Source organism: Telopea speciosissima, chromosome 1, assembly GCF_018873765.1.
Source record: "Telopea speciosissima isolate NSW1024214 ecotype Mountain lineage chromosome 1, Tspe_v1, whole genome shotgun sequence".
Taxonomy (NCBI): domain Eukaryota; kingdom Viridiplantae; phylum Streptophyta; class Magnoliopsida; order Proteales; family Proteaceae; genus Telopea; species Telopea speciosissima.
The window spans coordinates 13867168-13889605 of record NC_057916.1 but is presented as its reverse complement, the minus strand read 5'-3'; the positions used below and the strand labels follow the sequence as shown (position 1 = coordinate 13889605).

General features: G+C 39.1%; 4 protein-coding genes and 1 non-coding gene across 8 annotated transcripts; 4 read left to right on the top strand and 1 right to left on the bottom strand.

Moving 5' to 3' along the window:
• The first annotated feature begins 902 nt into the window (after positions 1 to 902).
• Positions 903 to 975, top strand: TRNAR-CCG. The gene has a single exon. It is a non-coding gene; the product is annotated as a tRNA-Arg (tRNA).
• A 337-nt stretch (positions 976 to 1312) lies between these two features.
• Positions 1313 to 5623, top strand: LOC122663919. Of its 4 annotated transcripts, none has more exons than XM_043859605.1 (6): positions 1313 to 1426; positions 1672 to 1879; positions 3191 to 3338; positions 3472 to 3692; positions 3808 to 3984; positions 5146 to 5623. In XM_043859605.1, the coding sequence occupies exons 2-6, from the start codon at positions 1691 to 1693 to the stop codon at positions 5230 to 5232; spliced, it is 822 nt and encodes a 273-aa protein (XP_043715540.1). In that variant the 5' UTR covers positions 1313 to 1426; positions 1672 to 1690; the 3' UTR covers positions 5233 to 5623. The 4 variants fall into 4 exon arrangements, with proteins under 4 accessions (XP_043715540.1, XP_043715534.1, XP_043715548.1 ...); XM_043859599.1 differs by having other exon boundaries at positions 1661 to 1879; XM_043859613.1 differs by having other exon boundaries at positions 1324 to 1879; positions 3811 to 3984.
• Positions 5624 to 8659: 3036 nt separating this feature from the next.
• On the top strand, positions 8660 to 12973 carry LOC122661138 (F-box protein CPR1-like). Its single transcript, XM_043856498.1, has 3 exons — positions 8660 to 9860; positions 12763 to 12860; positions 12917 to 12973. Exons 1-3 carry the CDS (start codon positions 8660 to 8662, stop codon positions 12971 to 12973), a joined length of 1356 nt encoding a protein of 451 aa, XP_043712433.1.
• A 1036-nt stretch (positions 12974 to 14009) lies between these two features.
• Positions 14010 to 15237, bottom strand: LOC122661048 (kinesin-like protein KIN-14U). The gene is made up of 3 exons (XM_043856389.1): positions 15210 to 15237; positions 14719 to 14974; positions 14010 to 14607 (listed from the first exon to the last, which is right to left on the bottom strand). Exons 1-3 carry the CDS (start codon positions 15235 to 15237, stop codon positions 14043 to 14045), a joined length of 849 nt encoding a protein of 282 aa, XP_043712324.1. The 3' UTR covers positions 14010 to 14042.
• Positions 15238 to 18194: 2957 nt separating this feature from the next.
• Positions 18195 to 22419, top strand: LOC122667113 (5-oxoprolinase-like). The gene is made up of 2 exons (XM_043863316.1): positions 18195 to 18257; positions 18402 to 22419. Exon 2 carries the CDS (start codon positions 18462 to 18464, stop codon positions 22263 to 22265), a length of 3804 nt encoding a protein of 1267 aa, XP_043719251.1. The 5' UTR covers positions 18195 to 18257; positions 18402 to 18461; the 3' UTR covers positions 22266 to 22419.
• Positions 22420 to 22438: the final 19 nt, after the last annotated feature.

Sequence of the window (22438 nt, the reverse complement as noted above, 5' to 3'; positions counted from 1 at the left end):
TGTTTTATAAAAGTATATGTCTATCACTAATTGGAATTTGAAAGCTCTTTTAGATTTATTATTTTATTTTTTTTGGGTATTTTCATTTTTTATAAAGCACATTGCCTTCAAGTTTGGATTTTGATTGTATGCTCATTTTATGAACTCATATGGACAAAGTTTTCCTCCATCGTGCGGTAAATGTTCAACCACCCTCCTAGGGTTCACAAAACCCCTATATGGTTTTAACATGTTCCTCAAAGTACCCTCCCAATACTCTTGTGAGCATATTAAGCCCACCACAATGAATGGATTCTCATTCACCATAACTAAAGGAAAACTTAGTCTAATTTATATTGTTTGCAACTAGCTTGCAAAACAATATTTTCCATGCAAAGGAGTCCATGAAGCAAAACATGGGAAAAAACAAAATATGTTTAAGATAATAATAATAATAATTCAAAAAAAGGAAGAAATTTGCATTCATGAAAATGATACTTAAAATCATAAACAGGTAAAAAAACAAAAATAATTATAATAATTACAATGATACAAAGGAGAGGGTTCTTTGAACAAACGGCATAGTAGAGTTCCAATGAAATGATATCAGACATGGGAGGGTCATATCATGTGAAGAGGAAAGAGATAAACACAGAAATGCACGTTAGGATATACTCGTTCTCGCAGGGTCATTTCATGTGAAAAGGAAAGAGATAAGCACAAAAATGCTAGCGTACCCTCCTCCGGATGGGTCATTTCATGTGAACTTGTGAAGAAAACCTTTTCCATGATATAAATATCAATTATTGGATAATAGAGATTACTTTTTAAATATTCTAATCAACTGTGATTACTACCTTCAATAGTATTAGTTATTAGAGGTAATATGTACACGAGCTTGAAGGGTTTCCGCATAAAGCGGGGATCGCATAGCGGAGTGGATATCGCGTTAGACTCCGAATCTAAAGGTCGTGGGTTCGAATCCCACTGCGATCACATTTCTATCTTTTCACTTTTATCCATGAGAATACAGCATCTGACTTCTTTGCTCTTGTCTCATGCTAGGGGTCCATTAAAAGCTCCGATTCCTTGAAACTCTACGTCTCTACCCACCATATCAAAAATGTAAAACTATCCACACCGTTCGTTAGCTTCGATGGAGAAATGGGAATACCATACTAACGCCACATGATCTCTATACATTTCTTATCAAAATACCAGAAGAGTCCAGTCCATAGGACCATTTTAGTTTGGGTAGCTCGCGAGATACTCTATCGAATTTAAAAAAAACACAGCTGCACGGCAACATTTTTTTATTTCGGAGAAAAAGTTTTAAATGGAAGGAAGGAACAGAATCTCCTCTTTCTCCTCTCCATGACTGCAAAATTTCCTCTCATCCCCTGCGAATGCCAAGCTTGGGACAACAGCAACGGAGTTCATGGTTTTGGTAAATATTCTTAAATTATTTGTTGAAAAGGAAATATAAACCAGAAGAAGTAAGAAATTATTAGGAGAGATTATTGTACGAATTGCTGAATCGAAGACCGATAAATCGGTTTTACAATTCATTTGAGCTTTACTGATTCAGGGTTTCTGGAAGAAGAAGAGGTTCAGAAACCCTACAAATCTCTGAAATTTATCATTTTAATCGTTTTCGTTTACGTTCCGATCAAAACCCTAGGGTTTTTCCGGGTACTAGGGTTTGGTGGCGATGTCTGCTGGTGTTTGCGGTAAGCGGCTGGGGTTCGAAGAAATCTTCGGATCTTCTACGCCGTCTTCATCAGCTAAGAGAGCTAGGTGTTCGACTTTTGGTTCTCCGATCCGCTCTTCTGATTTCGGGTTAGGATCTGAAGATAAGGTCTCCATCTTACTGCGAATGTTCCCTGCCATGGATCGGGAGGTACGTTCCCTGAATCTGATTTTCTTTTATCCTAAATTTGCTGAATTCTATGTCTGAGAAAAATTGAAATTTCTGCTTTTTTATTTTATCCCCATCTTATTCAATTCGAAGAAACTCTGTTTCGCGTTTTCATTTTAGCTTTCCCGTGGGTTTTCTCTTCATTAAACATTTATCACCATATCCTTTAATGTATACAGCTCTAATACATTTGTGTTTTATTTTCATTAAATTAGTATATATGCCTTGGAGCATGAAGCATTCATTTGCATTATTATTATGTTGATGTGATTCAGTCTGTGTATACTCTCTAACAGCAGAGATATTTACGTTCTAGTTTATGTAGGGAGTGAGTTAATAACAGTTTTTCCTAGCTTTGGATAATCTATTCTGTGTGGAAGGAGAATCATAATTTTTTTATTATTTTAGCTTATTTAAGCTAAACTGTGCCTTTTTCATTTATCTTCCTGAACCGCATCAAAAATGTATAAATGGAAACATCTAATGATGTATTAATCCATCAAATGGTGGAAGACCTCGTGATTAATTCTACCTATCTATATTTGTGATGCTTATCTTTGAATGGTGTGAAGGATCCTTATGTTGAGGTTATAAATCCACCCTTGAATTTGCGATCCCATGACTGCTTCTAGACCTTTTAAGAGGCATCAATTTGATGCAGCAACATACTTAGGGAAAGTGTGAAAGTTATTTGATAAGCGAGTGTTTCAATTGAACTTTCAGTCAATGATATCTCTTACGCATGGTTCTCAGATTTTCTGGCAGGGATATCGGAGGAAAATTCTGAGTTCTATCTTTAAGAGGGAAAAGGTGGTTTTGCCTTTATGTCATAGACTATGTGCCATGTTTGAAAATTTGAATCCATCGTTCAGAAATGTTAACTATGTTATAATGTTTTGTGTCATTATTACTTTGGTAGATGGGACACTTCATTGCATGCCCATGCTTGTGAATCATAGAGTGTATCGGGGGATTGTAGGCCTCAATACTTGTGTCAATCCAGAAATCAATGACACTACTGTTTTATGGAGTTTGAAAAATGAGACCTTGAGAATGTTCCTGTGTGTTAGATGTGGATAAGTATTAAAGACTGTAGAGATTTAAACTCGTTGGATATAATACAAATTCTTCCCTTAAGCGACTAGTGGATTAAAGAGCCAGCCCAAATTGTGATAAAAAAAAGGTGTCCTTTTCTGGTTTTTAAGTTATGACCATAAGGACTAGAGAGTGCATATTTTGAAAATTGAATTGAACTTCTTACTCTTTTTTGTTTTTGTTTGGGTGACTGTTTAGTTGGTGGAAACTGTTCTAAATGCAAAAAATCAAAAGATTGATGATGCCATTGAGAGCCTGAATGCACTTTGCCTCAGCAATGTCTCTGGGGAAAATGTTCCGCAGAGCCTTGATTCTATGTTGGTTGCTAATGGACCCGATGCTTCAGGTAAGAGAATAGTTTCTTGTTTTTATTTTATTTAATTTTCTATGTTTTACATTATAAAGTTGTTATAAGTGATAAAAGCTAGTATTTTATTTTAGACCGCTTTACATGCTGATTTTTGGTATTGATGTGCCAGGCGGTGAAAGTTGTCAGACATCTGAGCAGAATGTTGAAGAATTACATAGCAAAACTTCAACTTCTGAATCTATAAACCCCAAAGATGGGTCTGCCTGGGTGGATGTTTTTGTGCAAGAAATGATGAATGCTGCGGATCTTGATGATGCCAGGAGTCGTGCCACTAGAATCTTGGAGGCTTTCGAAAGGAATGTTGTTGCTCATGCAAGGGCCTCAGAGGAGGTACAAACTTTATTGATTCTCCATGTCTTTGCCGTACTGCAATAGTAAGTTGTATATTGGTTCTGCTCTCACAAATGTGTCTATTTTCTTTGTTGTTGTCCTTTTCATGGAACAGCAGGAGCTCACTTCTCTTAGAGAGCATCTGCACAGCCTGTTAAGGGACAATCAAATACTAAAGAGAGCAGTTGCCATCCAGCATGAACGTAATTTGGAGCAAGAGGATAAGGCGAGGGAAGTGCAGCAGTTGAAGCATGTGCTTAGCCAGTACCAAGAACAGTTACAAACTTTGGAGGTAGTTGATTAAATTTATGTTGATTCCTTGTGCCCCTAGTTTTTTCTTTTCTTTTATGGGATGCTATGGTATCTTTAAAGCCAAGGCAGGCCTTGGTGCAACGGTAAGGTTGCTCCATTGTGACCTATTGGTTGTGGGTTCGAGTCTGGAAGCAGCCTCTCCGCTAAACAGGAGTAATGCTGCGTACATTATGACCCTCCCTAAACCCTGCAATGGCAGGAGCCTCGTGCACTTGGTACGCCTTTTGACAGTATCTTTAAAGCTATTATAAGCATAGTTCTGTCTTCTTTTATGGTATACTAAGTTTCTTTAATTCTATTATGCAGTAGTTTAGTTTTCTTATCATTACAATAGTGCTAAATATTTGTGTCCAACCTTGATTAGAGAAAACCTGATCAACCTTATCTTGTTATGTCTTACTGTGTGTGGGTTGACCACATGCCTTCTGTCTGTCCATTCAGCCCTGCACTCTCAGAAGTACCAGTTATCCCTATTGATTATTTGTGACTTTTTCACCTGTCCCTCTCTCTCCCCCCTTCCCAAATATCCTGTCAGTTTTTGGCCCAGTAGCAGCGGGTGAAGTGAGATGATAGTGTTCTGGAATTCCACCTAAGCTCCTGATGTGAACAGTAGCTGGCCTTTCAGAACTCCATTCACCTGGCAGCAGTCGTGGAAACAAGAAGTGAATAAAGAGGATAAGGCACTGACAGAATACGAAGAGATGGCTGGGATTGTAAAGCTTGTAGGAGTTGGGGGGTTGCAACTTTGGGGCCTAATCCAACTTTTTCGTAGCCTGGGTTAGGATCTATATATATATATATATATTTTATGATCATTTCTACAATCAACTTCTCCATTAATAGTATCTATACTATTATGTATAATATTTATATGCACGTATTTTAGTTATATTATTGAACCATTGATTGATATGATCTTATATAGGATTCTACACGGTTGTAGTGTGTGTAAAGTGTAAACCATGTAGTATGGAGTTCTTGTAGCTTAGATTACAATATCTAACAGGGCACCGGACCATCCTAATATTGGTGCCAAGTCCATTAACTTGGATTCTAGACAAAGTTCCTCTTCAACATAAAAGTAAGTTTAGAACATATTTGATGAGAGGAATTGATTAGAAAATTTGTTGTTTTCTTGCAGCTGAATAATTACACATTGAAGCTTCATCTGCAGAGGGCACAAGAGAGTAGCTCTATTCCAGAGCATTTTCACCCAGATGTATTTTAGGGAAATTTGTCTTCGTTCCATACCTTCTTGTTCAGTTTGTGTTTTACTATTTGTTCTTGATACTCTCAGTAGGGATGAACTTGCGTAAAAAGCAAGGTTCATGAATGTTAGAGTAGTCTCTGCTAGCCAGCTTTAAAATTAAACCATATGCAGCTGGTGTAGATGTTTCAGGTCTAGTTACTCAACTGGCAATCATCGTATAAGCTTCAGGCTTTTCCGTGAAGTTGCTTGCATTGCACTAAACGATTACCTGTTTTGATTTGCAGTGACCTAGGAATAGAGCTTGTTGGCATAGTTTATGATGTAAATTTGATGTGAAAGAGGGGTCTAGTTGACCTGTAATAGTTTTTACTTTGTATTTGCTTACTTTGATGAAAGGAAATGGTTTGGGGTGAAAGAGGGGTCTAGTTGACCTGTAATAGTTTTTACTTTGTATTTGCTTACTTTGATGAAAGGAAATGGTTTGGGGTGAAAGAGGGGTCTAGTTGACCTGTAATAGTTTTTACTTTATATTTGCTTACTTTGGTGGAAATGGTTTGGGGATGAATGTATCTCCAGTTATGTATTGTTGGCTCATCAATTAAGGTGATTTTGCTGTCAGTCATATGATGATTTATTTTAGTTTTTTATTGGTTCTCTCTTGGTTTTTCTTTTTGTCTTTCTCAAATTGAAATGAAGATCCATCGTCATGATTAGACGACACTGTTAAAAGAGAGGAGGGGGGGGGGGAGGAGGGGTTGGAAGAAAAAAAAGAACAACTTTAGTTCATCTTCTAGAGCTATCTATAGCTTTATAACAATGAGAGGGTCATCCTTCAATGCTCTACCACCCTCCCCCCCCCCCCCCTTCTCTTTGCCTCCCCTCTTCTTTTCTAGGAAAAATTTGTAGTATTTTTGACTGAGCCTTGTGCAATGATAAGGTTGCTCTGTGACCAAGTGGTTATGGGTTCAAGTTTGGAAACAGTCTCTCTGCGAAAGCAGGGGTAAGGCTTTGTACATTATGACCCTCCCCAGACCCTACAGTGGCGGGAGCCACGTGCATTGGGTACGCCTTATTTTTGATTGAATGTATATCTAAGAAACGATATAGTTTGTTTACATGGTAGGGTTTTACTTAGATTTATTCACACATCCTCTCATGTATTTGCAAATTCCCTTGTATTTTTGGCCTTTCATTTCTGTTTAGAAAAGTGCTACTTTTTGACTGAATTTTTGAAGTTTTATTTTGGCATTTGGGCAAATTCCTTTTAGGCTGGAAATCAGCCCCACCTTAGAAAATGGCTTCAAGAAGTTTGATCTGGACCTCAGGATGTTCCCATCCTTTTGTTGAAAGATAGGAGATGAAGAAGAATGAGGCAGTTGAAGGGGATATGATTGTAGCTGGAAAGAAGAGGTACTTGCATTAGAAGCTGCAACCTTGAAGATTGTTTAAAAATAAAAAGTAGTACATAACTTCAAGTAACTGAGCCGATTCAAATGCAGAAATCGGTCAAAGAACTGATTCGGATCAATAGCAATGTGGGATTGGGTCGGCCGATTCCACATTTTTAAACTTCGTACACAACTCTTGCGTTTCTAATGCCATTGAATTAAGGTATGGAAAACAAGAAGGGTGTTGCAGGTCATGGAATGCCTGTGATGTGATAATTGGTAGAAATATCAGTATAGTGTCAAGTCATTTTTTTTTTGGGTGTATGTGAGAGGGTAGGAGTTTCAAGGCATTAATTAATGGGTGAGGGTTTATGATTTTTCCAACTCTTTGTGAGAGGGGACACAACCGTGCATACTTACATGGTCGTGTATGAAAATTTTCCCTTTTTTTTTTTTTATAAAAGAAATAAAAATATCATTAAGAAAGGATAAAGAGAATATCTACATTAGTGCCAAGTCATCTTCTAATGTATGCCTCTTACCTAAAAACCAAAAAAAAAGAAAAATCTTCTAATGTATGCCTCATGACGAGCAGATATTGCTTTCATTTATAAAAAAATCTTAATGGAGCAATTGTACAAATTGAAGGAGGTCCAAAGAGGGACTGAAGCAGTATACTAGCCCATCACGTACCAAGCCCATGACTTGGCTCAGCCCATTCAATTATTGATCCAGGTCTAGCAAGTTCGGACATGGCTGGGCTGCCCTGGCTAAGAATTATATTCTTTAGGTTCGTTCCTCTGATAGTATCGGCCGGATACATATTAGTGTTGTCTATGTATTGATCACCGTTGATACCGATATGTATCATCAGCCAATACAGATACCGATACCTAAATCCAATGCTCTGGACAATAAGGTCGCATTCTGTCAAGACTCCATGCAACAAGATGAAGAAACAGTTATGTCTCAGTAAAATGTTCGATTAAGTTTTCCGTTAAGAATCTTTTCACCAAAGATGATGTGAAACTGTGAATGTACTCGATTCATCATTAACTCCCAACCCCTATTGTTCATCAGTTCATGGTCCGAAATAACTTTTCCCTCCACTCAAAGGCCCAGTAGATAGGGTAGGTGAAGAGCTTCTCAATTCACCATGTGAGAAGAGAAACTAGGTCCTAAAAATGTTTCTATTATTTAGTAAAAATCCTTCTAGATTCTTTTCTTTACTATTTTAGATCATAATTAGAAAAAAGGGGATTGACAAAAACAAAAAACGGGGTCTTACGATACGGGTTTTAAACAGTAAAAAATTATAAATAGACGATCAAATAAAAAAAATAAAAAAAGAATGAAAAAACGGAAAATGGACGGTACGGGTTTTAAACGTTTATATTTCAGAAAATGGCACTATTCTCATATAAATTAAGAAATTTTTATTTGAATTACATGTTTCTAAATTCGATGTTCATGCATTGACCTTGAGTTGAAGATGATATCATGAAAAATGTAGCCATTCGAGTCACATTTACGTCGGTGAAAGAATCAAGTCGATCGAAGTTCAAGAGAGAGATATGGTCGGTCAAGTAAGTCATTGTTCAACAAGTTTAAAGTTTTTAAAAATAGGAACTTGTTCTAAAACGGAAATGCTTACCGTTTGCCGTTTGTCGTTTACCCTTTTTTTGTATATGTTTGAGAAACATAGGGCAAAACATGTTTAAAACGGTAAAATACAAGAAACGCTTTTAAAACGGTAAACACGTTTTTGCTAATAGAGTTCTAGATGTTTTTTATTTTTTTGGCATCCAAACACAACATAATAAAGGAAACTTCTACTATAAGAATCAACTTAAAGGAGTCGTAGAAAAAAAATTTGACAGGTGTTTGAGACTTTAAACGCCTCATTTATAACTGTCAGTATAAGCGTCTAAAAGGACTCACCCACCTTCTTACGCCCTGCGTTCATTTCTGTGGACTCCTGTGTGTCTGTGTGGCTCTTGTGTACTATCTCAGCACATTTCTTCTTCTCTCCGAAGGAAGAAACGTAGTTCTTAGCCATGGTGAACGATAAGAAGAAGGCAAAAAAAAGGAAAGTAGAGAGAATACAGACCAAGAATCTACCTCAGGTCGTCATGGAGGATATACTTTCAAGGCTTCCAGTGAAGTCTCTCCTAAGGTTCAGGTGTGTTTGCAAAGCCTGGTGTGCTCTTATAAGCGATCCTTTTTTCGTCAAAATACACATCAACCAATCCCTTGCAAGTAGTAGCAATCCCAGTCTCCTTTTAACAGGCCTTGTTGATCTCTACTCTGTTGAATTAAATGTCTGCGAACAAGAAGTGGCGAAAAAACTCCATCTTCCGCTCAAGGCTCTACAGGATATCACAGTATTGGGTTCTTGCAATGGGTTACTCTGTATATCCATATCCAAAGACTTTGAGGATGACATAATCCTCTGGAATCCTTCCACAAGAAGGCATCAGAAGCTGCTCTTTACGCCTATAGAGGTTCACGTTCCCTACAAATTCCGAGTAAAATTCGGCTTCAGCCGTTTCATTGGTTACGGATTCGGTTATGAACCCACCACTGGCGATTACAAGCTGGTAATGTTTGCGCAGGCTTCTTTTGATGATGGCTACACTTGGCATTCCGAGGGGAAGGTCTATTCGTTAATCACCAACTCATGGAAAAGGATTGGGGACATGGACTGCTGCCTCACCACAAGACTACCTGGGGTTCTTGCAAATTCTGCTCTTCATTGGATTGCAGATCGCGTGAAGGGACCTTTTACCCCACCCAGTATAATAGTTTCCTTTGACTTAAAAAATGAGGAGTTTGGAGAGGTGCCACTGCCTGAGTTCGTGGACAGTAAGTTTCACATGACTGTTGGGGTTCTTGGAGGGAAACTCTGCATGGTCTGTAACTTCGAAAGGGTCTGTGTTGAAGTTTGGATTATGAAGGATTATGGAATAAGAGACTCTTGGGAGAAGCAGTTCTCAATCAAACAACCATCGCGGTTGAGGTCTTTTATGTCTGTCAGTCCTATATGTTATTCAAAGAATGGTGAAATTGTACTCGCGAAGGCTTCAGGGGAGTTGTTCATGTATGATCCCCGTAGAGGAAGGGTGAGGAAGCTTAGGATTCGTGGTGATCTATATAAGGATGAAGCAAAGATATGCATTGGGAGTCTTGTTCCACTCAATGCCAAAGATGGAATTGAACAACCAGACACAAATAATCAGAACGGGGAGAGACGCAAAGGTAATAAGATACTATCATTTTATTTACCATTGTTTCCTCCTCTTTTGTGTACCTAGATATAGAATTTGTTCCACTTCAATTAAAAACCAGGTGTCACCTTCTAGTTGATAATATAGTCATTCTTTTAGATTCACTATTCTATTTTATGACCTGTCATTGTGTTCCAGTACGTGAAGAGCATGTGATACACATTGTGATTAGTCTTCACGTTTGCCTGTAACTCCATCAGTAGGGAGGGTGGGGTGAAAGATTGTTCCTTGCACAAAGTTGGTTCTCTGTCTCCCAGCAGCACTGATAGGGGCAATCCTCACACTCCCAATCTCAGAATTCACATTGAAAAATTGAGAACAATTATAATATTTGAATTTAGTTGCTTCCAGGTAAACTGATAATTTCATTTAGTTGGACGACATCTCCCAGCTTCAAAAGGAGTCTTACACTTGAGGAAATTCTCTTGGTTTCCAACCATCTTTGTGACGTTCTCACTTGCAAACACAATCAAACACTCATCTGTTCTGCATTTGCATTATCATAGAATAAAGTAGGAGAGGATAGGTATAATGCCTTAAGATGGATCTTTTGGTTGATTGTTGGACATGATAACATTATCCTGTTTCTTGCTTATCCAAGACAGCAAAGGAAACAAGTGAGACTGCTAGTAGTGATAAAGGTAAGAGAGGCTCTAGACTCTAGAGGTTGTAATAACACAGTGCCCTCCTGGGGTTATGTGAACAATATCATCTGGAGAAATCAATGAACTAACCTAAGCTCGTACACAGATATGCAGGAAATCTTAATGCACTAAAAAAAAAATAAAAAAAAATCTCTTACAACTTTGCTTCACATTTTGCTCCATTTGTTTGTTCATTACTCACTGTCAGCAAAACCTGCCTGTAAATGAGCTGTAAGCATAATTGTTGAGAGAATCAGATTCTAAGGATATCTATATCACCCCAATGCAAAGTATATATCCTATATCGATACTAATATTTTTGGTTATTTTCTTGCATGGCATATTTAAACTGATGTAAGAGAAGACCAACCCATACCCCATGAAAGCATGAAAATATTTTAGATGAAGAACAGATGAAGTTATAAGTATGGTTGTGGCATACATGTGCTGCTACTTTAAAAGATATGCTTCTGGTTCTTCTGTTTGGCTAAAATATGAAAAAACAAAATAACAATAGAAAGGAGAAAATTTTATTGGGTACAAGTACAGATTTGATGCTGAATAGTATCAATCAATTTTATGAAACAAGGAGAAAATCCTTGATCAAATAATATTGATTCATGTTATGTAACACTGGAAAACTTATAATAGATCCATCTGAATTCGATATTAAGCAGTAAACGGCATTGATTCCAGTATCTAATAAATTACTTGAAATTGATATTAAAAAAAAAAAGTTATGGTCTTTGATGGATTAATCATGCGCCCATTATTTACAGCAGATCCTCATTCAACAGACTTTTCAGGAAATTCTCCAAGGAAATGGGACAGGAGGAGAATACAAATCATCCAGTAAGGAAGTAGTGCACATAAGGAACAGAGGATGTGAAATTTGTCTCAAGAAGGGGGAGAGTAGAAAACGCACTCTTTATAATGTAAGTACTAAACATAACCAAAAGAGGGAAGGCATGTTCTTCCTTCCTTTCTTTCTTTTTCATTGTAAGTGATCTTTTGGATGAGAGATTGGGGAAGGGTTTAGAAACGTTTGAGATCCTAGCATAAATGATCACAACAGTTACAATGAGGATGTCTTTCCTGGAATGATATAATAAATATTTTCAGAAAATTACTATGATTAATTTGGAAATGGTGTAAGTCATTGTTCAATTGGTAACACAGAGAAAGTTTCTTCATGGTGTTAGAAAAGGCATTAGCCTATATTTGGAGCCTCCATAGCCAAGATGGAGTTATGCTCTTGGCAGAACTGTAAGGAAGTGAACTCTTCTACACTACCAGATTCAGTATGTCAGGCTTTGGACTTAATGTACATACAGAGAGTCAGGGAGTGAGTGGAGGAAGAACAAGAAAACAAAGATTCTAATTACAGAGAAAGGCCTAATGGGATTAACAAAAGTAAACCAAGTGAATAGTTAGAGAAATACAAAAAAGCTGTTAAGCTTGAAAAAGAAGCAAACTAAAGCTCCAATCACAAGAAAGCATAGACAAAGAAGCCAAAAAAAAATGTTAATTTAGTTCAAATTACTAGGAAGAGTTAGATAAGTATTATGGTACTAGCCCAAGGTGTTAAAACAAACACCACGAAACACAAACAAATGAAACAGAGATGACACACAGATGTAATGTGGTTCACACACCAATAAGATGTGCTACGTCCACGGGCGAAGCTGAAGATGATTCAATATGTAAATGGAAAAATATACAAATGGATATCTTAAGAACACTCAAAAAGGCACAAGAACTCTCACCCAGAAACCCTAGCTCGAAAATCCTCAAATCTCACTTGTTTCACTTGCTTACACAACAAGACATGAAAACATATAAATACTCCTCCAAATGGGCCAATCCATCAGGTCAGGTCAGACCAGACACACAACATAAGGCCATAACAAGAAGCCACTAATTTGCAAATAATGAACCACTCAAAAAGTACCACAGTTTCTTCCCCCTCATCACGACTACCATGTAATTAATTAAGATCTTTCCATGTGAATCAAAGTTAAGTTACTTGGATAAGAGTGAGGTGGTGATCCATGCTTTTCGCATACATTCTTTTCGTTTTAATTAGGCCATTGAAAGGGTTTTTGGAAATTATGCTTATTACCCTTGTTAGACGACATATTAGAGGGAGAAGTTGCACTTATAAGAACTGCTTGTTGAAAATAATGAAATTTTTACATCATTATATGCTGAATTGGTATTGTGTGGCAGAGAAAGGTAGGAAGGCTTATTACCGCTTATGGGCAAATGAAGATTTTGCCCTAATTAGATTGCACTGCAGGACAAGACTTTGGGAAGCCAAAGCTAAAGTAGTTTAGAGTAGACTTATTTTGAATTTTGTGTGATGTCCTGTACTCCTTTGTAGTGGAAGCTTATTATCACTGTTTTTGGAAATGGTTTTCTTAACAGAGTCTGTTCTTAAACTAAAATAGCATAAATCTCCTATATGCTTCATGTTGTTGGCTACATCTATCTGCTTGAGTATAGTATGTTTGAGTTAATGTCTGGTGGGTATGGATGTGATGATCTACCATGCTTATTAACAGAGATGAAGTACAAATACCGAAAGTGAATCTTGTTGTCATATTAGACAATCGATGATATTTTCACTTCTTTAAACAAATTTGATGTCTAACCACTGGTCTTTATTATGTGTTGTTTTCATATATTTTTCTAATGTGGTAAGAGTGAGTATTACTGTCCTTTATTTACCTTAACTTGTAAAGTATCTCATTTGTGGAACCTTATTCTCTAGTGTTGATGTTGATATTGGAGGAACGTTAGCAACAAACTAATTGGGAATGGGAAAACAAATTGACGAGGCAATGAAGGCCAAGTATATCCTATGGTATCCGTTCGTTTCTTGTACATAATCTGTACATATCTGATGACTGTACTTGGGTATTGTTGATATTGGTGCCCTTATTTTTTGTATGGTTTTGAATATATTACAACTCCCTGACTTCAGTCTTTTTGTTCAAACACTTTAAAAATGTAGATACAACAGGGAAGACTATCTTTTATAGTTATCTTTTCTCTCTCTGGTGGATTTTTTTTCTTTTTTAAATTTCATGGCTACATGCATCATTGCTGAATACTTCACAAAACTCTAGATCACTGTTTTTAAGTTTTCGTAATATCACAATTGTCTATATCAATGTTTTGAGACCAATAAACTAGATGGTCTACCCATCAACCCAGCAACAGACACTGAGATGATTGAATCAAACACCTCCTCCCCCCCCCCTACACCCCCCAACACACAAAAATAATAATAATAATAAGACAATTGTGTTTTGTGAAAGATTTCATTGAGTTGTTTGTTAAATTGTTGGATCTTAACTCCGGACTTCTTATTTGAATTTCGTAAGCTTACTTTGAAATGAGCATCTGAATAACTTAGGGACTGGGACCATGTAAACTGGATTGAACTTCTAGCCCTTAATCTGGGAATTCTCGCCCTTCCATTAATTTCTCCATTCGTCCTTCCATTAATGTCTCCATCGGCAGCACTGCCTTTGGCGACTTGCAACAGTAGAAGTCATGAAACGAGGCAAAGAACAAGACATGTTTTTTCGAACTGCTCTATCAGCTGTTTGAGGAGTTGCTATGACTTCTTTAAGATCTTCTATGTGGTTTACTGGCATCTCATCTGGATGTTCAAGAACCCGATATGCAGTTGAGAAAAGCTTCTTATTTTCATGCAACAGAAACTCAGCTTTCTGTAATTTGTTCGTTAATTTCTGGCATTCTTCTTCAGCTTCTCTCATTTCTTCATAGAGCTCAGACATCCTCTTTTCCTGCTGCTTCTTCAATTCTCGAACAAAGGCAGTGCTGATTAAAAACTCCAAGAGACATACATAACTAAAATTGTTCTGAACTTGGAATACCTCTGGAATTTCTCTGTTGGACACTATTGCTCTCACCCTCTTTGCAAAGTTTAAGGAACAGGTTGTTTCAGCTACATCTTCCTCGCCTGGGCTTATATGCACAAGTATCAGTACCTTTGAACCATCGCCAAGGGAATCTTTGAGAATTTGTGTTAGCTTGCTATTTCTGCAACAAAAGATACATGTACCATGTTAAATTAGAAGATTCCTTGATTGCAAGGAAAGAAATGAAACCATGTTTGGGGGTCTCTCCCTAGAGTTTGGGAGGAGTACTTGCCTGAAAGGGATGTGACGAAGCTTCCTTTTGAGGGCTGCAATTACATCCGCCAAAGCTCTGAGAGAGAGATTTATGGCTTTTCCCTCATCAAGAGTCTGCCCAATCGCTCCTGTCTTCAACAAGCGTTCACTTCCTCCAAGGGACATGATAGCCCCACTCACATATTCAAGAGCAGATTCTGGAAAATGAAGCTCATTCTGTTTCACTAGGTAAGACTTCCTCCTTTCCAATCCAATCTCATGGGAACTATCTCCACCTTCAACAATAGACACCAACAATGCTTACACAAAATGCAAAGCTAATGTTTAGCTCTAACTGGGAGTTTCTTGTTCTGTTTTTTGTTAAGAGTTAAGAGCTTATTTTAACCAAACTAGCTGGACTTTAGGCTCAAACTCCCAGTCATGACTCATCAATAATGTGCCGATGGTCTTTGAATAGAACCTATGGTGGCTGGAAGATATAAAAAAGGATCTAATATTAGGAGATATTACTGTTGTCCCCATTATAAAGTACAGCCATTGACCAACTTCAACAAAACCAGCTTGAAAAATGAGGTGGGCTTCAGTGAGTAGCAGAATGTGAAGCAAACTGGGGAGAGTACAGAGTACTATCCATGGTGATTTCCAGGGAATATTGACCAGATTTCAATGGCGTAGCTAACACTAAGCAGTAAGCACATTTTATCACAACTACTGGTGATGATTGCAGTGTGAAATTCATACTACTTTAAGCAGTATATATATTGCGAGTTTTATCGGTCAAGAGGGGGGTGGTTCTATATGATGGCTGCTAAGATACCGAAGAGCACTCCTTGTTTCAAACTCTAAACACTGAATCCCCTGCCCCAGACTTTTATCAGATAAAATTGCCGGTGCTAGTCTTCTCAAATGAGGCCTCGAAGAGCCTTGACATGATGCTCAGTCTTCTTTTAAGAATGTGGACTCTGAAGGGGATTGGAAGGTTCAGGTTTTTTGATCAATTGAACATGCATCTGCCAGCAGTATCCATGAAGCTTATGTCAAAGCAATTAGGCATGCAGCAAGGTTCATCTACATTGAGAACCAAGTTTTCATTGGAGGATGACAATTTTGGTAGAAGGATAAACATTGTGGCTGCAGGAACTTGAACCCTGTGGAGATTGCACTTAAGATGGTGAATAAGATTAAAGGGAATGATTTGCTGTGTGCACTTCCTGGTTTCAGAATCTATACCATAAAATATAAAAGTTTCTGTATAGGACCAATCACTAAAAAACACAGATTGGCTTTACCAAAAAAAAAAAACCATAGATGGATAGGAAACCTTTCTTTCATGAGGGCAAGCGAGAGAGAGAGGTTTGAGAGTTTGAAATTTTCGAAAAACGTATAAATTAGAATAAATGATTTGTGGTTTGAGCCATATGCCATTTTTTTTTATTTTTTTTTAATTTGTAATAAATAGAAATAAACACTATAAATCATACCAAACACCCGCAAAAATAGAAATTAATCAAATAAATACAAATATGAATCGTACTAAAGAGACCCTAAAACTTATTTGGATTCGGTCATGGAGTGACAATTTTCCCTTCGTAAGTAGTTCTTTATCATTTTCATTGGTTTTTCTCTTTGAATTTACAATGTACCTCAAAAATTTTTGAAGATTGCGTAGTTTTTTCAAGGACATTAAAACTACAATTGTCGCAAAACATGTAAAAGGATTAGGATCTAATTCAAGTGTATTTTTTTTTACAAAAACTTTTGAGTGCTATCGGCAAAGAACACATTGATCTCCTAAAAACCAATCTTCTAAATTTAATTGCAAGGAGATGGTAAATCTAGCAAAACAATCGGATCTTAGAGTTCTGCAGCTTGGGGAGCCCAAATTTGAGACTTAGAGGGGAGAGGGGGGAGGGGGGGGGAGGGGAGGAGGGAAATGAAGGCAGGATCATCTTTCCTCAATGTCAAGTTAGGTTGCGTTTGGTTGCACTCAGTTGGAGTGATTCTGTTAATTTTTGCTCTACAGGATCAATTCGGAAGCGGAATTGTGTTTGGCAGCTCCGGTTTAATTGTATGCTCTCGCAAGTTAGACTAGTCCAAATATTGATATTAGAACAAGAGCGGCCGATAAAAAAAAAAAAGATGTTTTTGCTGCTCCAAAACGTACTGAATAGATCCTACTTAAAATTAGTTCAAACCTGTTAATTTTTCTCACCCACCCAACTAAAGTTCTTTTTCGTTTGAAGTGTCATTGTCATACATATTTTTCGAGTGCACTTAAAAAATGACATTATTAACCTTATTGAAAAAAAAACTGCATAACATACTACAAGGGCAATAAAACATTCATTGGAATTTATTCACCACCTTAAATTGAGTTGGAATTAATTGCTCGATTGGAGTTATCAAACTTTTATCGATCCATCAGATAGTTGAGTTGGAGTGAGTAAAGTTCAGGTAATTCGTTGCATTGAGAAAAATAAGATCTTAATAAGTTATTTGTTCTAAAATCGAGACCCTACTTCATAACTTGTCAACTAACAACTGTTAGAAGATGTTTTCTGAAATTCAAGTGATTATCAAGTAAAAATGGAAGATTAGGACATGATCCTCCCAAATATTAGAGTATAGATAAGGCTTTTTAAGTGGGATTATTGGTTTCGCTAACAACTAATGTTTTACGGACGAAACAAGGGCGTCTGATTTGGACATGGAAGTCTAAAACTGCAGAAGTAGTTACATTTCTCCGAATCTCCCACTCTTTACTTACAACTTCATAACTTCCTTAAATAACTACAGTAATATATATATTGTAACATAGGAACCGCCTCAGCATTCTAACCATGACGACCATTCCGAATTTGTTTGTTTAGTCAAGCTTGAAAGCTTAAAACCGGATCCTGATCCTCTACTGTCGAGCTGCCCAGTAGGACCGTGTTGCCCAGGCACGATGCTACGCGCAAAGACCGCCTTACCCCCACTCGGGACAAGGGGTTTGAGAAGAGGTAAGGCGGACATTGCGCACAACATCGTGTCTGGACAGCACGGTTCTACCGGGCAGCTCGACAGTAGAGGACCCAGATTGCTTAAAACCCTAGCTCTAGAAACGGAAACAAGACCGTTGGCGGGGTTTAAGCGGTTGCCAGAAATGGTAATACTTATCCCTATCCCATATAAATCCCTGCGACTGCGAGTGATGGCATGAATCATGTGGAACTTCAATTCGAGAATAATTGCGTCACCATCCGTTCAAGTGAACCAGTCATCTAATCGCACGGCTGTGATTGTTTTCAATTATTTCAGTTTCACTGATAAGATTGACTTACTTGAACTTTCTTAGCAGAGTTCCGATAATAATCGAAAAAGTCGTCCTTATGACTCAAACAGATTCCCCCACCCCACCATTTCGCTTCATCATCTCTATACTATCTTCAATCCTGCATGTCAAGAATCGAGAAGTTCGAGTTGAAATTCGCGAAGGAATCGGGCGAAGTTCACTCAACTAAATCATCTACTCTAACGCTATAAATTCAACGTTGAGACGTCTATTCCTCAATCAAGGTAAGCATTTCAGGCACTCGAATTGGTTCTTTCGCTCTTTCTTTCCCCTGTGAATTCTCATTTCTGTTCATCGGCTGGATTCTTTGCCTGATTTTGAATTTTTTTGTTCGACTCAAATCTTCTCTTTCATTTTTTTTAATATAGGTTGGTTACTTACTCGTAAAAGCATAAGCTGATCAGTTGCTTAGTAAGAACAGAGAAGAAATGGGGAGTCTTAATGAGGAGAAGTTCCGGTTTTGTATCGATCGAGGCGGCACATTTACAGACGTTTATGCAGAAAGTCCTGGTCGATCGGATTGCCGAGTGATGAAGCTTTTATCTGTCGACCCCGCCAACTACGACGATGCTCCGATCGAAGGGATACGGAGAATTCTCGAAGAATATACGGGGGAGAAGATTCCTAGGTCTTCCAAGATCCCAACCGATAAGATTGATTGGATTCGGATGGGTACCACCGTCGCCACCAACGCTCTTTTGGAGAGGAAAGGGGAGAGGATTGCTCTGTGCGTGACTCGCGGTTTCAGGGATCTCCTTCAGATTGGTAACCAAGCTCGTCCTCACATCTTTGACCTCACCGTCACCAAGCCTTCCAATCTTTACGAGGAGGTCGTAGATGTCGATGAAAGAATCGAGCTTGTTCTCGACAACGAAGAGCATGGTCCAGATTCTTTGATTAAGGGGATTTCGGGCGAGCTAATCCGGGTCGTGAAGCCGCTCAATGAAGAAGCTCTGAGGCCTTCACTGAAAGCTTTACTGGATAAGGGGATAAGCTGTTTAGCTGTCGTGTTAATGCACTCTTACACGTACCCTCAACACGAAATCTTGGTGGAGCGATTAGCTCTTAGCCTGGGCTTCAAACATGTATCTCTGTCTTCGGCATTGTCTCCCATGGTACGTGCAGTGCCAAGGGGATTTACAGCTAGTGTGGATGCCTACCTCACTCCCGTCATCAAAGAATACTTATCTGGGTTCATATCAAGATTCGATGAAGGGCTGGGGAAGGTGAATGTTCTGTTTATGCAGTCGGATGGAGGACTTGCCCCAGAAAGTAGATTTTCTGGTCACAAAGCTGTCCTGTCGGGACCTGCTGGTGGGGTAGTAGGTTATTCACAAACTCTTTTCGGGCTTGAGACGATGAAGCCACTCATCGGATTTGATATGGGTGGCACATCCACGGATGTGAGCCGTTACGCAGGTAGCTACGAGCAAGTGCTGGAGACCCAGATTGCAGGGGCCATAATTCAAGCTCCTCAGCTTGACATAAACACTGTTGCTGCTGGTGGTGGGTCAAAGCTGAAGTTCCAGTTCGGAGCTTTCAGGGTAGGACCTGAATCAGTTGGGGCACACCCAGGTCCTGTTTGTTACAGGAAAGGTGGAGAATTGGCAGTTACAGATGCTAATTTGATTCTAGGAACCGTTATTCCTGATTACTTCCCCTCAATCTTTGGGCCCAACGAGGATCAGCCATTGGATGTTAAAGCTACCAGAAATGAATTCGAGAAGCTTGCGAAGAGGATCAATTCCTACAGAAAAAGCCAGGATCCATCGGCCAAGGACATGACAGTGGAAGAGATTGCCCTTGGATTTGTAAATGTAGCCAATGAAACAATGTGTCGGCCGATAAGGCAGTTAACAGAGATGAAGGGCCATGAGACAAGGAACCATGCTCTTGCTTGCTTTGGAGGTGCTGGGCCACAACATGCATGTGCTATTGCAAGGTCCCTGGGCATGAATGAAGTCTTGATCCACAGGTTCTGTGGGATCTTGAGTGCTTACGGGATGGGGTTGGCCGATGTTGTTGAGGAGTCACAAGAGCCTTACTCTGCTGTTTATGGTCCTGAATCTGTGCTGGAGGCCTCGCGTAGAGAATCCATTCTGATGGAGCAAGTAAAGCAAAAGCTGAAAGACCAAGGCTTTGGCGACAGAAACATTACGACAGAGACGTATCTCAACTTGAGATACGAGGGTACAGATACAGCCATCATGGTGAAGAGATCAAAGACTGAAGATGGCTTGGAAAGCGATTATGCAGTTGAATTTGTTAAGTTGTTTCAGAAAGAGTATGGTTTTAAACTGCAGAACCGGAATATCCTGATCAGTGATCTTAGAGTTCGCGGCATCGGAGTCACTAATATCTTGAAACCTCTACACCTAGAACTTGTTTCTGGTACACCTGGGACTGAAAGTCGCCATAAGGTCTATTTTGGAAATGGGTGGCATGAGACCCCATTATTCAAGCTTGAGAATTTGGGTTACGGGCATGTCCTGCCTGGCCCAGCAATCATCATGAACGGTAATAGCACTGTTATTGTAGAACCTGAGTGTAAAGCGATTATTACCAGATATGGCAACATCAAAATTGAGATCCATTCAGTGTCATCGACAGCAAAAATCACAGAAAAGGTAGCAGATGTGGTGCAGCTTTCGATTTTCAACAACAGGTTTATGGGCATTGCTGAACAGATGGGGCGTACCCTGCAGAGAACGTCCATCTCAACAAATATCAAGGAGAGGCTTGATTTCTCTTGTGCTCTGTTTGGTCCTGATGGTGGACTGGTTGCTAATGCCCCTCACGTCCCTGTCCACTTAGGTGCCATGTCTAGCACTATCCGGTGGCAGTTCAAGTTCTGGGGTGACAATTTGAATGAAGGAGATGTTTTGGTGGCGAATCATCCTAGTGCAGGAGGTAGCCACCTTCCCGATATTACTGTTATCACCCCTGTATTTGATAACAGGAAACTGGTATTTTTTGTGGCTAGTAGAGGGCATCATGCAGACATTGGTGGTATAACACCTGGGAGTATGCCGCCGTTTTCAAAGTCCATATGGGAAGAGGGAGCTGCTATAAAAGCATTCAAGCTCGTAGAAAAGGGAATCTTTCAAGAAGAAGGAATTGTCAAACTACTTCAGTTCCCCTGTTCTGATGATGAATCAGACCATAAGATCCCAGGAACACGCAGGCTTCAAGATAATTTGTCTGATCTTCGAGCACAAGTGGCTGCAAACCAGAGAGGAATATCTCTCATTAAAGAGCTTATTGAGCAGTATGGTTTGGAAACAGTTCAGGCTTACATGACCCATGTACAGACTAATGCGGAAGAAGCTGTAAGAGAAATGCTAAAATCAGTCTCTGCTAGAGTAGCTGGTCCCTCGGCTGACTTTGGAGAGAGAAATTCTGTCACCATTGAAGAAGAAGATTATATGGATGACGGATCTGTTATATGCCTAAAGCTAACTATCAATACCGAGAAGGGTGAAGCTTTGTTTGATTTCAATGGGACCAGCCCAGAAGTGTATGGGAATTGGAATGCACCAGAAGCAGTTACAGCTGCAGCTGTCATATACTGTCTCCGCTGTTTGGTTGATGTTGATATTCCTCTGAATCAAGGTTGTCTGGCTCCAGTTAAAATCTACATTCCCAAGGGTTCTTTCCTTTCTCCAAGTGATAAAGCTGCTGTAGTGGGAGGTAATGTTCTTACTTCTCAGAGAGTTACTGATGTAGTACTTACTGCCTTTCAGGCCTGTGCATGTTCTCAGGGTTGTATGAATAACCTCACTTTCGGGGATAATAGTTTTGGTTATTATGAAACGATTGGAGGTGGGAGTGGGGCAGGACCTACTTGGGATGGGACCAGTGGTGTCCAGTGCCATATGACCAACACACGTATGACAGATCCAGAGATCTTCGAGCAGAGATACCCTGTTTTATTGCATAAATTTGGGCTACGAGAGAACAGTGGAGGTGCTGGCCTTCATAGAGGGGGAGATGGACTTGTGAGGGAGATTGAGTTCCGGCGTCCTGTGACGGTCAGTGTGCTTTCAGAAAGGCGTGTTCATGCACCAAGAGGGTTGAAGGGTGGCAAAGATGGGGCTCGTGGGGTTAACTACCTGATTACAAAAGATAAAAGGCAAGTTTACCTCGGAGGTAAGAACACAATTGAGGTGCAGGCGGGGGAGATTCTTCAGATTTTAACCCCAGGTGGTGGTGGATGGGGTTCTCCTCTTTGATCATATTTATTGAATGTAGCAATTCCATGTTTCAACTTTCAACTTGAAAATGCTATTTTTTTTTCTTAAGGACTTTGTTGTTGTTCTCATTGTCAGAACAAGTCACCCTAATATGTGATTAGCGAATAAGATGTTTTCTTGTGCGTTCAAGATATGCATGTTGACACTTTGAG

Excerpts from the sequence above, each read along its gene's own strand:
- LOC122663919 (XM_043859605.1), top strand. The coding sequence starts at position 1,691 with ATGTCTGCTGGTGTTTGCGGTAAGCGGCTGGGGTTCGAAGAAATCTTC. Across the intron at positions 1,880-3,190 it reads TCCCTGCCATGGATCGGGAG|TTGGTGGAAACTGTTCTAAA; the intron begins GTACGTTCCCTG and ends GTGACTGTTTAG. Across the intron at positions 3,985-5,145 it reads AACAGTTACAAACTTTGGAG|CTGAATAATTACACATTGAA; the intron begins GTAGTTGATTAA and ends GTTTTCTTGCAG.
- LOC122661138 (XM_043856498.1), top strand. The coding sequence starts at position 8,660 with ATGGTGAACGATAAGAAGAAGGCAAAAAAAAGGAAAGTAGAGAGAATA. Across the intron at positions 9,861-12,762 it reads GAACGGGGAGAGACGCAAAG|AGAAAGGTAGGAAGGCTTAT; the intron begins GTAATAAGATAC and ends ATTGTGTGGCAG. Across the intron at positions 12,861-12,916 it reads TTTGGGAAGCCAAAGCTAAA|TGGAAGCTTATTATCACTGT; the intron begins GTAGTTTAGAGT and ends ACTCCTTTGTAG.
- LOC122661048 (XM_043856389.1), bottom strand. The coding sequence starts at position 15,237 with ATGGCTGTACTTTATAATGGGGACAACA. Across the intron at positions 14,975-15,209 it reads ACTTTATAATGGGGACAACA|GTGGAGATAGTTCCCATGAG; the intron begins GTAATATCTCCT and ends CTATTGTTGAAG. Across the intron at positions 14,608-14,718 it reads CTTCGTCACATCCCTTTCAG|AAATAGCAAGCTAACACAAA; the intron begins GCAAGTACTCCT and ends CTTTTGTTGCAG.
- LOC122667113 (XM_043863316.1), top strand. The coding sequence starts at position 18,462 with ATGGGGAGTCTTAATGAGGAGAAGTTCCGGTTTTGTATCGATCGAGGC.